This window comes from Balaenoptera ricei, chromosome 8 (assembly GCF_028023285.1).
Source record: "Balaenoptera ricei isolate mBalRic1 chromosome 8, mBalRic1.hap2, whole genome shotgun sequence".
Lineage (NCBI taxonomy): Eukaryota > Metazoa > Chordata > Mammalia > Artiodactyla > Balaenopteridae > Balaenoptera > Balaenoptera ricei.
In genome coordinates, this window is record NC_082646.1 from 107,395,114 (window position 1) to 107,410,136 (window position 15,023).

The 15,023-nt window shown below is 62.3% G+C and overlaps 1 protein-coding gene across 1 annotated transcript; it reads left to right on the forward strand.

Moving 5' to 3' along the window:
• Positions 1-637: 637 nt before the first annotated feature.
• SIPA1 (signal-induced proliferation-associated 1) lies at positions 638-12,379 on the forward strand. The gene is made up of 16 exons (XM_059932012.1): positions 638-716; positions 3,050-3,818; positions 4,466-4,593; positions 4,680-4,856; positions 6,977-7,151; positions 7,877-7,980; positions 8,220-8,377; positions 8,463-9,072; positions 9,379-9,653; positions 10,588-10,806; positions 10,925-11,036; positions 11,132-11,240; positions 11,332-11,433; positions 11,521-11,575; positions 11,786-11,864; positions 11,966-12,379. Exons 2-16 carry the CDS (start codon positions 3,146-3,148, stop codon positions 12,110-12,112), a joined length of 3,123 nt encoding a protein of 1,040 aa, XP_059787995.1. The 5' UTR covers positions 638-716; positions 3,050-3,145; the 3' UTR covers positions 12,113-12,379.
• The last annotated feature ends 2,644 nt before the right edge of the window (positions 12,380-15,023 follow it).

The following is a 15,023-nucleotide window of genomic DNA, read 5'->3' on the forward strand; positions in this document are numbered from 1 at the left end:
AGGGGGATGAAAGATGTGGGGCTGGGCTATGATGAAGATCAAGGTTAGACCAGGGTAGGGTTCAAGTAGGACTGGATCCTCTTCCTCACAAGCCTGTTGCCTTTTCAAGCCTTGATCTGCGGTTTGCAGTTGTTCCGTTTCTCACACCTAAATGTTCAAAGACTTCTAGCTCCAGTGGCAGGTTCCTACAATTGTTAGCCTTGACCTTGGCCAAAGCCTTTCTCTGAACCTCAGTTTCTCCAGTTATAAATAAGAGATAATACCTGTCTAAGGTGTTGTAAGAATACATGAGAGCGTGTGTAGGGCAGGGCCCAGTGCTTACTGCTCGTAAACAGCGGCACTTCCTGAGCACTTGCTCTGTGCCCCGCTGGAGCGGAACACTAGTTGTCCCGGTCTAGCCCTCCCAGTTGGTTTGGAAGGCAGGTACATTTGTTCCGGTTTCTCAGCCTAAGGGCTGGAGGCCCGACAGTTTGCTGGGCTGGGCCGGGCCTGTCGTGGGGCAGCCGCTCAGACTGCCCGCTGCCCTGACCACCGCCAGGCTTCCAGTCCCCGCCCGCTGCGCTTCCCGCCGCAGAAGACTCCCGGGCCGGCCTCGGCCCCGCCCCCTCCGCTGCAGTCCCGCCCCCGGCATAGCCCCGCCCCCAGGCGGAGCCGGCGCCCGGAGCTGTAGCGGGAGAGCAGGCAGCTGGACCCCAGCGCGGGAGGAGGCGGCAGAGGTACCGGCGGGAGAGGGGGGAGCGGAGGCACCGCGGTCGGGCGGAACAGGGAAGAAAGTGGCCTGGCGTGGGCCCGGGTGGTGTGCGGGTGGGAGAGGGTCCTCGCCGCGTTCGCCGTCTGCACGCTCCCAACCTCCCGTTGGGCTCCAGTCTCAAGTCAGCACGTCCAGTCCCCTGCCTCTGGCCGGTGCTGCCCCCTACCTCCTTTGCGGGACGGCCTGGCCCGCCCGGTGTGCGGGTGAGCGGATGCGGTGGCTCCCGACTCTTCTCAGCGGCACTGGCGACTGCCCTTCTGCCTGTCGGCTGTGTGCTCCCCCTATTCTGGGGCTCCCCTTCTCCCTGGGCGGCCTCCAACCCAGCCTTTGCACACCGCCCCCTAGTCCCGGGCCTGGCCTGGGAGGAAACATCTGTCGCGCCCCCTGGCAGCAGAAACGGGGTCATGACCTCCAGATGTGCTGGGAAGCGTCCAGCGCCTCCTCCTGGGGCAGCCAGGCCTTCCGGATCTGTGGGAGCGGGCCGGCCCCCTCCTCCCCAGTGACACAGGCCGTGAGGAATGTCCCGGCCTCAATGGACCCTGTGTGAAGCTGCCGGGTGGGGGGCAGAGCCCAAGAACATCCCCCAAGGCAGGCCAGAGCCCGGCACTGGGCCAGAGCAAGAGGCAGCCCATGGGCTGTGCACGCACAGATACACAGAGCTCAACCCACACGAAGCAGGGGTCTGCACAGACCCCCTCCCTCATGTCCCCTGTCACCCCCATCACACACACTTCACACACACCACAGCCGAGGCCCTGGAGCCTGGCACATGGAGCCAGGGCCTGCATCTGACACCACACACTTAACACAAGGCCAGCTTCACTCGCTTCACCTTCCTTTCGGTCTTCCAGCAGCGTTGAGAGGGGACAGGGATGGTTAACCCCATTTTAGAGGTGAGAGAACAGAGACTCAGGGTCAGTGTCACAAACTTGTCCTAGGAGAAACCAAGGGAGGAGGCACTCGGAGCCTTACTTGGTCCTGGAGCTTTAGCTGAGGGGTGCAGAGCCTCTGCCTCCATCCCTTCCTAGCCCAGCCCTACACAGTGTCACTGGATGATGCACAAAGACTCACCAGCAGGTGCCTGCACCCCTAGTGGGTCACCCACATCCCTGTCCCAGCCACCCACTCCATCCTGGCTTCACCTGAGGGTGACTCCCCCTCACGTTCTCATACCACCCTTTGCATCTGCCCCTCGTCTCGACACGTTTTCCGCACTTAAGCAGGTCCCTGGGGCCTTGGGTGTCTCACTCTTACATCCTGTGAGACCTCAAGCTTTAGCCCAACCCCCCACCTGCCCCACACCTACTCACACAGGGTTAGGAGTGGGGAGGTACAGCAATGTTTAGGCCCTGGAGATTGGCAGACCCAGGTTCAAATCCTAGCTGATACGGAATTGCTTCAGTCAGAGCGTCCCCTTATCTGGACCTCAGTTTGTTTGTCATATGGGGTTCAGACTCTCAGCATCAGTGAGGCCAGGTAGGCAGAAGTCCCCATGGGTCCCAGTTCCAGCAAAGGGGCCTGGTCAGCATGACTTCCTCCCGTACCCCCAGATAAGGCTACAGAGGCCTGCAAGAGGGTGAGCCCAGGCCTGTCCTTCAGGTTAGGTTGACTTAGGTCCCATGACTGAGCTAATGTGACCCCAGCACCTTCCTCAGGATGTGGGGCCGGGCAGGGGGCTGGGCCCAGAGTTGGGGCCACTTCCTGTGCTGAAGGAAGTCCTCTTGCTGTTCCTGCTGCCCTGCCAGCGCTCCCTGGGAACCCCTGTGTCCTTGAGGTATTGAGGCCGTGAGGGCCAGGGCATTGAGACCCAGCCTCTGGGTGCTCAGCTCCTCTGGGATCCTGGAGGAAGTGGGAGGAGCAGGGAGGAAGGTCTCTGGGGACAGGACGTCCTCCTTTTGTCAAGTGGACAGGACCCAGACACCAGTGGCCCCATGGGTTTCCCGTCCGAGCGGAGACAGATCATCTGTCCGGTTGGGCCAGGTCTTGGTGGGGACCCTCATTCTGGGCCCAGACCAAAGCCAAGGTGTGTGAGTGGTGACTGGGGAGCCCTGGCAGGCCCAGGGCCGCCCAGGCTCCAAGACCCTCAGGGCCAAGGCCCCGACAGCCCTGCCCAGCACTAAGCTGGAGGAGGGGGCTGGAAACCTCAGCCCCAGGCAGACGAGGAAGTGGCCAGGAAAGCGGAAGCGGCTTTGATGGTCGCGGAGGGGGCCGGAAGTCAACCCGCGTGGTGGACCAGGCTGGGGGCCCGGGTTCCTGTTTTCTCCCCAGGCTCCTCTGAGCAGACCCCTCCTCCCTCAGGGCAGGAACCGGCCTGCCGGCTGGGCACCAACCACCCGTGCCTGCCAATGCGGCCCGGCACCCGGAGAGCCAAGTCCCCAGGTCCGAGGCACGCCCATGTGGGCCGGCGGCGTGGGGAGTCCTCGGCGGGGCCCGGCCCCTGCACCCACCGATGACCTCTTTGCCCGCAAGCTGCGCCAGCCGGCACGGCCCCCGCTGACGCCACACACCTTCGAGCCCAGGCCAGCCCGCGGCCCGCTCCTGCGCAGCGGCAGCGATGCGGGCGAGGCCCGGCCCCCGACACCGGCCAGCCCTCGCGCCCGCGCCCACAGCCACGAGGAGACCGGCCGCCCCGCCGCGCCCCCCATCCGCTTCTTCTCCGACCCGCTGGCGCTGCTGGGGCTGCCGGTCGAGGAGCCGGAGCCCGAGTTCCCGCCCGTGCCCGAGCCCCGCTGGTTCGCCCACTATGACGTGCAGAGCCTGCTCTTTGACTGGGCTCCGAGGCCCCGGGGGACGGGGGGCCACGCAGAGGCGGGCTCTGGAACCCCCGCCTCGGCTCAGGACCAGACTGCCGGCTCCGACCTGCTGCTTGAGGCGCCTGGCTTCGTGAGTGAGCTCGGGGGTGAGGGCGAGCTGGGGCTGGGCGGACTAGTGTCTCCACCTGTGCCCCCCTCGCTGCCCAACGCGGCCGTGTCCGTCCTGGAGGAGCCACAGAACCGAACCTCGGCCTACAGTCTGGAGCATGCAGACCTGGGCGCTGGCTACTACCGCAAGTACTTCTACGGCAAAGGTGAGGGGAGGGCCGCTGGGGAGGGGCCAAGGCCCCTGTCACCTGTGGTGAGCTGCCCTTTCCCTGTCAAGTCCCTGGCGACGTGAAGGCTCAGGCTCTGTCTCTGGGCCGAGGCTGCCCAGCTTTAACCACCTCCCTAAGACCAAGCCCAGCCTCCACCCAGCCAGGCATGCTCCGCTGCCCCCATCTGGTTCACCCTCACACTCCTCCCAGCTGGGGAGGGATTTCCTATGGACATTTCTGTGAGGTGAAAACTGAACCCCTGCTCCCGGGAACCCTGTTCTCATCAGTGCCCACAAGGGAGGGCCCCAGACATCCTGGGGAAGAATATGGGCACGGTGGGCGAGGCCATGCAGGATCTAGGCTTTGGAGCAGGCAGACGTGGCCCGCCTGGGTCTGGGGCAAGATATATCATCGGTGAGGCTGCAGCAGGGGTGAGGCCTAGGGCCAAGTGTATAGGTGCCGACAGGAGTCAGGATCTGGCTTGGTAGAACGTGAGCAGGGCTGACGAGGGGACTGGACTTAATCTAGGATCTGAACTAGTGTTGTGGTGGGACCTGGAGTGGGGACTTAGTGATGGATGTGGTCGAGCGAGGGTGGGACTGCTCAGGGGGCGGAGCTGGTCATCCACCACCTGCTCCCCCCAGAACACCAGAACTTCTTCGGACTGGACGAGGTGCTGGGCCCGGTGGCAGTGAGCCTGCGGCGGGAGGAGAAGGAGAGCAGCGGAGGGGGCACTCTGCACAGCTACCGCATCATCGTGCGGACCACGCAGGTGGGCCGGGGTCATGGGAATCAGACCGAGGATTGCCTTCTGAATGGCCTGCATGTATCCTGAGCGCCCCTGTATCCCCTCCTTAGCTCCGGACCCTCCGCGGCACCATCTCGGAGGACGCACTGCCGCCAGGGCCCCCAAGAGGCCTGTCCCCGAGGAAGCTTCTAGAGCACGTGGCATCGCGACTGAGCCCGACCTGCCTGCGCCTGGGCTCAGCTTCACCGAAGGTGCCCCGCACGCTGCTTACGCTGGATGAGCAAGTGGTAAGTGGGTGGGACACCCCTGCCCTACAGCTAGACCTGGTCTGAACCCAGCCTGCCCAGCTCCTAGCCACCTAGCCTTGACCCTGATCCTGGGCTGGACGGGGACCCCAGGAGAGCTGCCTTTTCAAAAGGAGGGCATCAGAGGTCATCTGGAGCCTTGCCTCTCAAAGTAAGGTCTGTAGACCAGCAACGTCCGTATCATCTGGGAGCTTGTTAGAAATGCAGATTCTCGGGCTCCACCCCAGACCTACTGAATCTCAGAGCCCGCACTTTAAGAAGATCCCAAGGTAATTCCTATGTGCATTTCAGCTGAGGTGCGCTGATCTGACTGCCACCCCCTCTTCCTGCCAGTCCCTCTCCTTCCCTGTCAGTTTGCCCAGCAACGCCCTGCTTGGTCTCTTGCCAGTCTGGGGTGCTCACTCCTTCCTGGGGCTGCCCATTCCACTGTGGGACCACTCAAGCCCGCTGAAGGTCCTTCCCTACCCTGTGCTGAAAGCTGCCTATTGGCCCTGATTCTCCTCCTCTGTCATTCAGTCTGTTAGTCATTCAACAAACATTTCCTCAAGCCTTGGTACCAGGCCCCAGACTGGATGCTGGAGACCTGTCTAGACCAGATGCTGTCCTTGAGTAGCTCACAGACAGGTGCGGGAGAGAGACCGCAGAGAATCATGGATAATGATGGAGCAGGATAACAGTGACAGGGCAATGTTGAGGGCTCTGTGGGGCACCAAGGTAGGGCTGACAGCCCTTCCTTGGTTCAGCATCACGGAGGAAATGCAAGAGCCCAAACCAGGAAGAGCAGGCATTTTCTGGACAGAAGGAACAACTTGGGTGAAGCTTAGAGACTAAAAACTGTCACGTCAGGGTCCTGTGGGCAGTTCAGCATGACTGGAGTAGGGCTTGGGGGGAAGGGGTGGGAAAGGCTGGCCTTTGGTCCTGAGGGCACTGTGGAGCCGTGGAAGATCTGAGAGGTTGAGTAGCCCTCTGGCTGCAGTGTGGGGGCTAGACTGGAGGCCAGGCTGAAGGCTGTCGTAGTCATCCCAGCCAGACGTGGTGGTGATGATGGCAGAGGTGAAGAGGAGGTGACAGTCCAGGGACAGAGTGGATGGCCTTCGTGGCCGACTGGAACGGTGGGGGTGTTGTGAGATTGCCCTGCTTCTCGGCCGCTGGGAGTGGTAGTTTTTGGAGGCAGGGACGCTGGAGGATGAGTGGGAGGGGGGAGTCACAGTGAGGAGGTGAGGTGCCAGGGGCTGGAAGGACATCTGGGCAGCTGGAGCTCGGGAGAGGGGTCTGGGCTGGAGGCAGAGTTGGGGATATCATTCCATGGAGATGGCTGCTGTGGCCACTGAAGGTGAAGAGCGTGGGTGGAGAAGAGGCCCAGACATGAGAGGCTGAGGTCCCTGGGGTCTCAGGCGGAGTGAAGTTCCAGTTGTCCCAAGTGCCAACTAAGGTGAGAGGGTGCCAGGATGAGGCCGTGCCCGTGGCCATAAGAGGGCCTTGGGGTTTAGGAGCTGGGGTGGAAGTGGGGCTGTAGCGTGAGGAGGGATGAAATGAAAGTGGGGACTGTGGGTGTAGACGTGCTTAGCGTGAAGACGGGAGGCCAGAGCTGGAGGGGCCCTGGGCTTGTTTGCATGGTGGCAGGGCGCCCTGAGCTGTGCTCAGTTAACCCCAGATGCAAAGGAGCCACAGGAGCCGGGAGCAGAGAGTAAGCAGAGGTGGTGCAGGGCTCCAGGCCTCCAGAGGCTGGGCTCAGGGTGCCTGGCATTTGAAGGAGGGGAGGACAGGCTGGCCTTGAGATAAGGAGGATGACATTAATTGGGATCGAGCGCACTCTGTGCAGGGTCCTTTCCACGAATCATGTCCTCTGTGGTCATATGGCAACCAGCCCCCTCCCGGTTCCTTCTCACCTTGATCTCCTCTGCCCTCCTGAGCACTGGGAGCAGGAGAGACAGAACCCACTTGATAAGCGAGGACACAGAAGTGGCTTAGAGAGGGCAGAGCTCAGGCCACACATGGAGGCAGTTCCGCCCCCAGGCCAGTGTCCCGGTCCATTCCCCAAGGCCCAGGGGTGCTGCTGGGTGACTGAGGCCTGTGCCTTCTGCCTGTGCCCTCCCCCGCAGCTGAGCTTCCAGCGCAAGGTGGGCATCCTGTACTGCCGGGCGGGCCAGGGCTCGGAGGAGGAGATGTATAACAACCAGGACGCAGGACCCTCCTTCATGCAGTTCCTCACCCTGCTGGGTGACGTGGTGCGGCTCAAAGGCTTTGAGAGCTACCGGGCCCAGCTGGACACCAAAAGTGAGGCCCAGGGGGCCCGGGGTGGGGGCAGACCCAGGCTGAGGGGCAGGCTGCCTTGGTGAAAACCAGCTGCCTGCTCACTTTTCTGTCCCATCTTGTCCTGGGTCTGGGGCCGGGGGTGGAGAGTTCTTTGGGTAGGCTGAGGACGTGGGTCCAGGGCTGCAAAGGCCAAGCCACGGCTGGGAGGAGGGGCTGGGACTATCCCCCAAGGCCCCGGTGCCCTACTGGCTGAGCTGGGCCAAGGGGGTTTGTGGGCACCACTCTCTCCATCAAACACACATATTCCACCAGCCCAGACCCTGCCTCCCTGCTTGGAAAGGTCCCAGGGCCCCTGGAAGGTGTTTTTATCCAGCACCTCCTGCCTGCCTTCCACTCTCTCAGCTGCTCCACACATGCTGGTTCCTGGGCCAACATCTGTCTTCTCCTGGGACATCCGCCCCCGACTCCCTGTTAGCAGGCCATTTCTCATTTCTGTCTTCATTCTATCTCAGCATCCCCCCATCCCAATCCCAGGCTGGAGGCTGGATCCTGTGGGGGGAGGGGAAGGGAAGCAGCCAAGGCTGAGGCCCTTGGAGCTCATGGCCTGGACCTTGGCTGGTGGTGGAAAGGGGTTGTCCACCTGCTGGCTGGGGGTACAGAGGCTCCAGACTGCAAGCAGGATGGCAGGTTCAAGCCGTCCAGATTTCCCTTGCTCTCCCTCGGTGTCCCCAACTTCCTGGCCACAGCGGATTCCACGGGCACGCACTCCCTCTACACCACGTACCAGGACCATGAGATCATGTTCCACGTGTCCACGATGCTGCCTTACACCCCCAATAACCAGCAGCAGGTGTGAGGGGGCCCTGGGGATGGGGGCTGGCTATGGGCTTCTGGGGACCATGGAGGGGTGCTGTGTGGGTGGCAGTGTTTGAACCTTGGTCTGAACTCTGCTGACCCCTAACTACTCTCCAGGCTAGTGTCCCTCCCCAAAGACAAACACCCCAGGCCTTCACCAGGGGCAGGTTGGGGGGAGCCACTGGTGCCCAGGCTCTTAGGTCTCACTCACATCCCCCACCTTCTAACCCCCAGCTCCTGCGGAAGCGCCACATTGGCAACAACATTGTGACCATCGTGTTCCAGGAACCCGGCAGCAAGCCCTTCTGCCCCACCACCATACGCTCGCACTTCCAGCACGTATTCCTAGTTGTGCGGGCCCACGCACCCTGCACTCCGCACACCTCCTACAGGTGGGCGCCCGGGGTTCCAGTTCTGCCAAGGGTAGGTCTTTCTGGGCCCTCCCTTTGCCCCTGACTACCGCCTCCTTCCCCATAGGGTGGCTGTGAGCCGCACCCAGGACACCCCGGCCTTTGGGCCAGCTCTGCCCCCTGGCGGAGGTCCCTTTGCGGCCAACGCCGACTTCCGGGCCCTCCTGTTGGCCAAGGCGCTCAATGGCGAGCAGGCGGCGGGCCACGCACGCCAGTTCCACGCCATGGCCACGCGCACGCGCCAGCAGTATCTGCAGGACCTGGCCACCAACGAGGTGACCACCACGTCGCTGGACTCGGCTTCCCGCTTCGGCCTGCCTTCCTTGGGCGGGAGGCGGCGGGCGTCCCCCCGGGGCCCGGGCGCTGAGCTGCAGGCGGCAGGGGCGCTGGTGTGGGGCGTGCGCGCGGCGCCCGGGGCGCGGGGCGCGACCGGAGCCGAGGCGGGCGGCCCTGACGGCGCAGAGGTGCCATGCCTGCTGGGCATCTCGGCCGAGGCGCTGGTGCTGGTGGCGCCGCGCGACGGCCGCGTAGTCTTCAACTGCGCCTGTCGCGACGTGCTGGCCTGGACCTTCTCCGAGCAGCAGCTCGACCTGTACCACGGCCGCGGGGAGGCGATCATGCTGCGGTTCGACGGGCCCCCCGGCCAAGCCGTTGGCGAGGTCGTGACGCGCCTGCAGGTGAGGCGCGGGAGTAAGGCTGGGGTGCAAGGTCCCTGCGCGCGCGCGGCGGGGAAGGAGCCTGCTTTGGAACCCCTCGTTCCCGCCGCCTCTCCTGCGAAAGGGGAAGTCGGGGTCGTGGGGCACACCGGGAGCCTGGCAGGGCTGGAACTGGGGGTCCCCAGGCCCTCTTTTGCGGGGTGGGTGGCTAATACCCTCCTCGGGGGTGTGGGAGGGCCCATGTGACCTGGGATGGTCCTCGGGGCTGGCGCTGGGGCGGCCCCTCCTCCGGCAGCCCCGCTCACGCCCCGCCCCGCCTCGCCCCAGCTGGTGAGCCGCGGCTGCGAGACCCGCGAGCTGGCGCTGCCCCGCGACGGCCAAGGCCGCCTGGGCTTCGAGGTGGACGCCGAGGGCTTCGTCACGCACGTGGAGCGCTTCACGTTCGCGGAGACGACGGGGCTGCGGCCCGGGGCGCGCCTGCTGCGCGTGTGCGGCCAGACGCTGCCCAGTCTCGGCCCCGAGGCCGCTGCCCAGCTGCTGCGCTCGGCGCCCAAGGTCTGCGTCACCGTCCTAACCCCCGACGAGAGCGGCCGACCCCGCAGGTCAGGACATCGGGACGCAGGGAGGTGGGAGGACCGGGCAGCTGGCCACCGCCTAGCCGGTGCCTCCCGTGTGGCCATTAGCGACAGGAATCTCGCGTGGAGGCCTTCACTTCTTGAGAGAATCCCGCGTCTCTTAATCTCTCTGAACTGCACTATCCTTATGGGTAGAATGAAGCCTATTAAGCTCGCGTCTTCACTGCCCAAAAGATCCAAGAGCGGCCCCCGCTATATTTCTCACAGACACTCTCTACACACTATTGGTTACTTACTGCATTAAACCAGGGATATGCAGACTTTTTCTGTAAAGAGCCAGATTGTAAATATTTCAGGTTTTCTGGGCTATCTGGTCTCTGCTGCAGCCACTCGACTCTGTCATGGTAGCACAAAAGCATCCAGAGGTGACATTTAAATGATGAGTGTGGCCTCGTGCCACGAAAACTATTTATGGACCCTGAAATGTGAATTTTATGTGACTTTCACATGTCATAAAATATTCTTTTTATTTCTTTCAACTGTTTAAGACTGTAAAAGCCAATCTTAGCTTTCAGTAGTACAAAAACAGGCACATCTGCTAAAAGAGAAAAGAAAAAGGCAGAGGCTGGATTTGCCCCCAGGCAGTACTTTTTGGATCTCTATGCTAAGTGGTTTTCACATGTAATTTAAATCCTCACAGCAAGCTAGGAGATCAGTACTATTATCCCCATTTCACAGATGGAGAAACTGACATTCAGCGTGATTTGCTTAGGATTCAAGGGCAGCACTGCGATTTGAACCGAGGTCTGGACAAATGGCCAGTAGCCAGGCAAACATTTTTCAGTGTTGTCAGAGAGTTTGGAGAGCTCTCCTCCTCCTGGAAGCGAGCCTCGGGCACAGCTGGGAGTGGGGCTGGTGATGCTGGTGTTCCTGCCTGACCACCTACTCCTTCCTCCCCCAGGAGCTTTTCGGAGCTGTACATGCTGTCTCTGCAGGAGCCCAGCCGGCGGGGGGCTCCCGAGCCGGTGCAGGATGAGGCCCCAGCAGTGGCCCTACTGCCCACCACGAAGCAGCTGCTGCAAGTGTGCCTGAACGATGGCGGTGGTCCTCCAGGGCCTGGGGACCTGGCCGAGGAGAGGACTGAGTTCCTGCACAGCCAGAACCCTCCATCACCCTGCAGGTGCGCCCTCTCGGCCTTCCCTCTCCTCTAGCCCATGAGGCTGGACGGGAAGGCCTCTGCAAGCAGGGTCCACGGGTGGGGGCAGCTTCCAGTGCTGAGCCGTCCCCGCTCTCCCCAGCTCGCTGTCCGACGAGGCCCCAGTCCTGCCCAACACCACCCCGGACCTCCTCCTTGCCACTACGGCCAAGCCGACAGCACCCAGTGCTGGCAGGGAGACACCCCCTACCCAGGTGAGCAGAAGCAATGCTCTGGAGCGCAACGAGCAGGGGTGGGCACCGTGGTGACGGTGGGCGTCACTGCATCTATACCCACTTCTGACCCCCAGGACGGGCCAGGCAGCCCCAGTGGCTGTGAGGACAGGGGTGACCCGGCCCCGGAGCTGAGGGCCTCCTTCTTGCCACGAACCTTGTCTCTGAGGAACTCCATCAGCAAAAGTGAGTCTGGAGCAAGATGGGGGCCTAGGAGCGGGGCGGGAGGAGGCCTGGCCTGCGCTTCCCTAGCTGAGCCCAGCTCCGGTGCCCACAGTCATGTCAGAGGCGGGCAGCGAGACCCTGGAAGACGAGTGGCAGTCCATCTCAGAGATCGCCTCCACCTGCAACACCATCCTGGAGTCGCTCTCCCGCGAGGGTGAGGCCACCAGGGTGCTGCGGGCGGAGCCAGGGTGGGGCTTTCTCCCATTACCTCCCTGCCCAGACGGTCCCTCTGTCCCCACAGGGCCGCCCATCCCAGAGAGCAGAGATGCCAAGGGAACTCCAAAATCTGACGCTGAGTAAGCCTCCCACCCGATCTACCCCTTCACCCCGTGCCCAGTGTTCATGCCCACCCATTGGAGTGAAGCTCTGTCCCAGGGCTCTGCTGTCACAACACCCAAGTCAGAAGACAGGGGTTGGGCCCCTCTCAGGCGGGTGGGTCTGGGAACCCAGCCCATGGTGCCGCCCCCTGCCCTGGTCCCACTGAGTCCTGAATCCCATGTCCTCAGGCCAGAACCCGGGAGCCTGTCTGAGAAGGTCTCTCACCTGGAGTCCATGCTCAGGAAGCTGCAGGATGACCTGCAGAAGGTGACACGGTGGCTGCGGGTCGTGGGGAGTCACAGGGCTGCCCCAGGAGAGGGGCCAGGGGCCGGCCACGCTGACTCCTGCCTCGCCCCACCTCCCCCCAGGAGAAGGCAGACAGGGCGGCCCTGGAGGAGGAGGTGCGGAGCCTGCGGCACAACAACCGGCGGCTGCAGGCCGAGTCGGAGAGCGCGGCCACCCGCCTGCTCCTGGCCTCCAAGCAGCTGGGCTCCCCCACCAGCGACCTGGCCTGAAGCTGTCGGGTCCAGCCTCAGCCCGGCTGCGGACCTGCTGGAACTGCCCGGTCTCTCGCTCGGGGCACCTGGGCCACACCGGGCCCCGGGCCCTCCTCAGGGACTCTCCCTGCGCGAGGCGCATCTTAGCACTGCCCCCGCTCCCCGGCCCATTATTTGGTGGCATTTTGGTGGCGAAGTTGCCCCTCTACCCCATCCCCGTTTGTAAATATTCTGTGCAGAAAAGGGGACTTCAGGGAATAAAGAAGCCACCATTATTTGTGTCCACACAGGTGTTCATGACATGATGGGGGAAGGGGCTTTGCCCCCTCAGGCCCCGGCCAAGCTCCTGGGACAGTGGCTCAGGGTTGGGCTGGCACAAACTGAAGGGTTCTCTGAGGCTAGGCCACCCTTGGCTTCTGTGTCACAAACATTGATTTGGTCTGTGGGGAAGCAGGTGGCCACACCCTGTACCTATTCTGCTTAATTGTTGGAGCCAGGCCCCTGCCCTAGAACCAGACCTGAGGGGCTGAGATCAGAGGCAGAGCCCCGCTGGGCAGGAGAGGAAAGGCACTTAGGGGCCAAGGGGCGCTCTTTAAAGCGCCCATGCCCTCTTTAAAGGCCCTGTCCCCAGTACAGGCCCCGATCTCCTCTCTGTAGACACTGAGCCCCTAAGCCTGGCACTCCCTCAGTCACCTGGCCAGATCTGGCAGGCCCCAATTCCAGAGGTAGTAGCTTCTCTGCCTTAGTTGCCTGGGAGATGTTTCCATGTCCCAGAGGAAATCAGCCCTTGACCCACTTCTCTCCTCACCAGCCCATGACCCCTTGTTCCTCAGCAGGCTGGGCCCTTTCCCGTGAGTGGCATCAGCAGGTCCAAACTTGAATCGTGTCTAAACTGTTTTCTGGATCTGAGGCCCAGACAGGACACTGACTTGCCCAGCATCACATGCCTAGTTCAGCCCTGCTGAGACTCAGGCTCTGGGGTCCATAAACTGAGACTTTGGCAGGATGAGCTTGGCTCTGAGACACAGAGCTTCAGGGGCTCAAGCTTCATGGAGGAGGTAATGTGAGGGCTGAGGGTCCTTTTGTTTTTTGTTTTTTATTTATTTGTCTGTGCTGGGTCTTAGTTGCGGCACGCGGGATCTTCATTGTGGTGTGTGGCATCTTTAGTTGCGGCATGCAGGATCTAGTTCCCTGACCAGGGATCGAACCTGGGCCCGCTGCATTGGGAGTGTGGAGTTTTAACCACTGGACCACCAGTGAAGTCCCGGGGCTGAGTTTTAAAGGCTCAGTGTCGGGACATTCGATCCCTGGTCGGGGAACTAAGATCCCACGTGCCGCAAGGTGTGGCCAAAATGTAAAAATAAAGGCTCAGTGTCCTGTTCACCAGGTAGAGAAGGCAAAGGTATCCTGGGTAGGACCAGCCTGGGAGGCCTGTTGGACTGGAGTCAGCCTATGTAGGGACCCAGGGTCAAGGAGGCTGGAGCTGAATCAGAAAGGGCTGTGAATGGGTGCACTAGAGCTCCTGGGCTAGCAGTTCCCAACACTGTCCCAGCTTCCACCTGGTGGACTGTAGTGAGGAGCCCTCACAGGGCAGGGTGGAAGGCTCTGGTGTGATAGATGTTCAAAGGGAGGGTGATGTGATTTGGGTGTCAGAGCCCTTTGGCTACAGGGAAGGCAAGGCCAGGGAGGAGGCTGTAGTAGCAGCCCCAGTGGAACAGGCGGTGGCTGAAACTAGGTGACGGCAGTGGAGATGGGGAGAACTGGGCACATTTGCCAGGACCCAGTGAGGAGGTGGACTCGAGTTGCTAGGGGAGAAGATGCAGAATCCATGGTGGTGGCCAGGTTTCTGGCTGGAGCCCCTGGAGGATGGTAAGGCCATGGCTGAGACGGGGAGGGGGAAGGGCAGGCTGGGGCTGGCTGGGGTTCTTTGGAACACGGAGAGTTTGAGAGGCCTGAGGGATGTCAGTGTGCGATGTCCAGTGGGCTGGCACACTGGAGAGAGAAGTCTGGGCTGGAGACAAGGATTTGGGACTGGTGAGCCATGAGCATGAAGAGGTCACTCAGGGAGTGTGGGAAGGACCGTGACAGGGCTTCTGGGGGTCACGGGATGTCACTTCAGGACACTGGGAAAGCCAAGAAGAGCAAGGCACAGCCTGGGTTGGAGGACCTGGGCTCACTCATTCCCCTCTGGGCCTCAGGTTGGCCACACTGAGGGCAGCTCTGCCATCAGTTTCCTGTGGTTAGCCTTCTCACCCCGCCAGGTCCCTCCTGGCGCTCGCCCTCGCCCTCGCCCCATTCACAGCGCCGCTGCTCCATCAAGCCCCACCTCCCCAAGCACCCCCGGCAGCTTGGCCGGGGTCCTGACCTGGCCGCCACGCTCGGGTTCCGCCCCTCGCGCGTAAGTACAGCTTGGCCTGGTCCCAGAGTGGCCCACCTGCTTCAGACCCTGCCCCCCGACCAAGAGCCTGGAGCGAAGCACGATTCGCTCGATGCTTTCCGGTTCGCCAACATTCCGCCGCCAGCTGGCATCTTCCCTCGTAGACACCGTCCATCGGAGTCTGCACCCTGGGGGCCTACTGTGTTCCCAGGGGACTCGCTAGATTTGCAGCACGTCCCACTGAAGCCCGGTTGCTCCTGCCTTCACCCTCCCGCAAAACCCTGCGCCGCCACCGGCCTCAGGATGGGTTTTCCTGAAGCGCATTACCTGGCGCCCCTGTTGTAGACTGCTATCCGTGCGCATGCGCACTAGCGAAGGCAGGCTCTAGCGGGCCACGGCCTCTGGCGACCCTGCTTTACTGCGCGTGCGTCGGGCCAAGCCGGAAGTACGTCCAGTTCTAGTCCCGCTGGAAGTCGATTTGTTGTTGTTCAGGACTCCTGGGCGTGCGCGTGGTGGTGGAACGGCGGCTTCGGATTTAAGATTTCCTCGGTG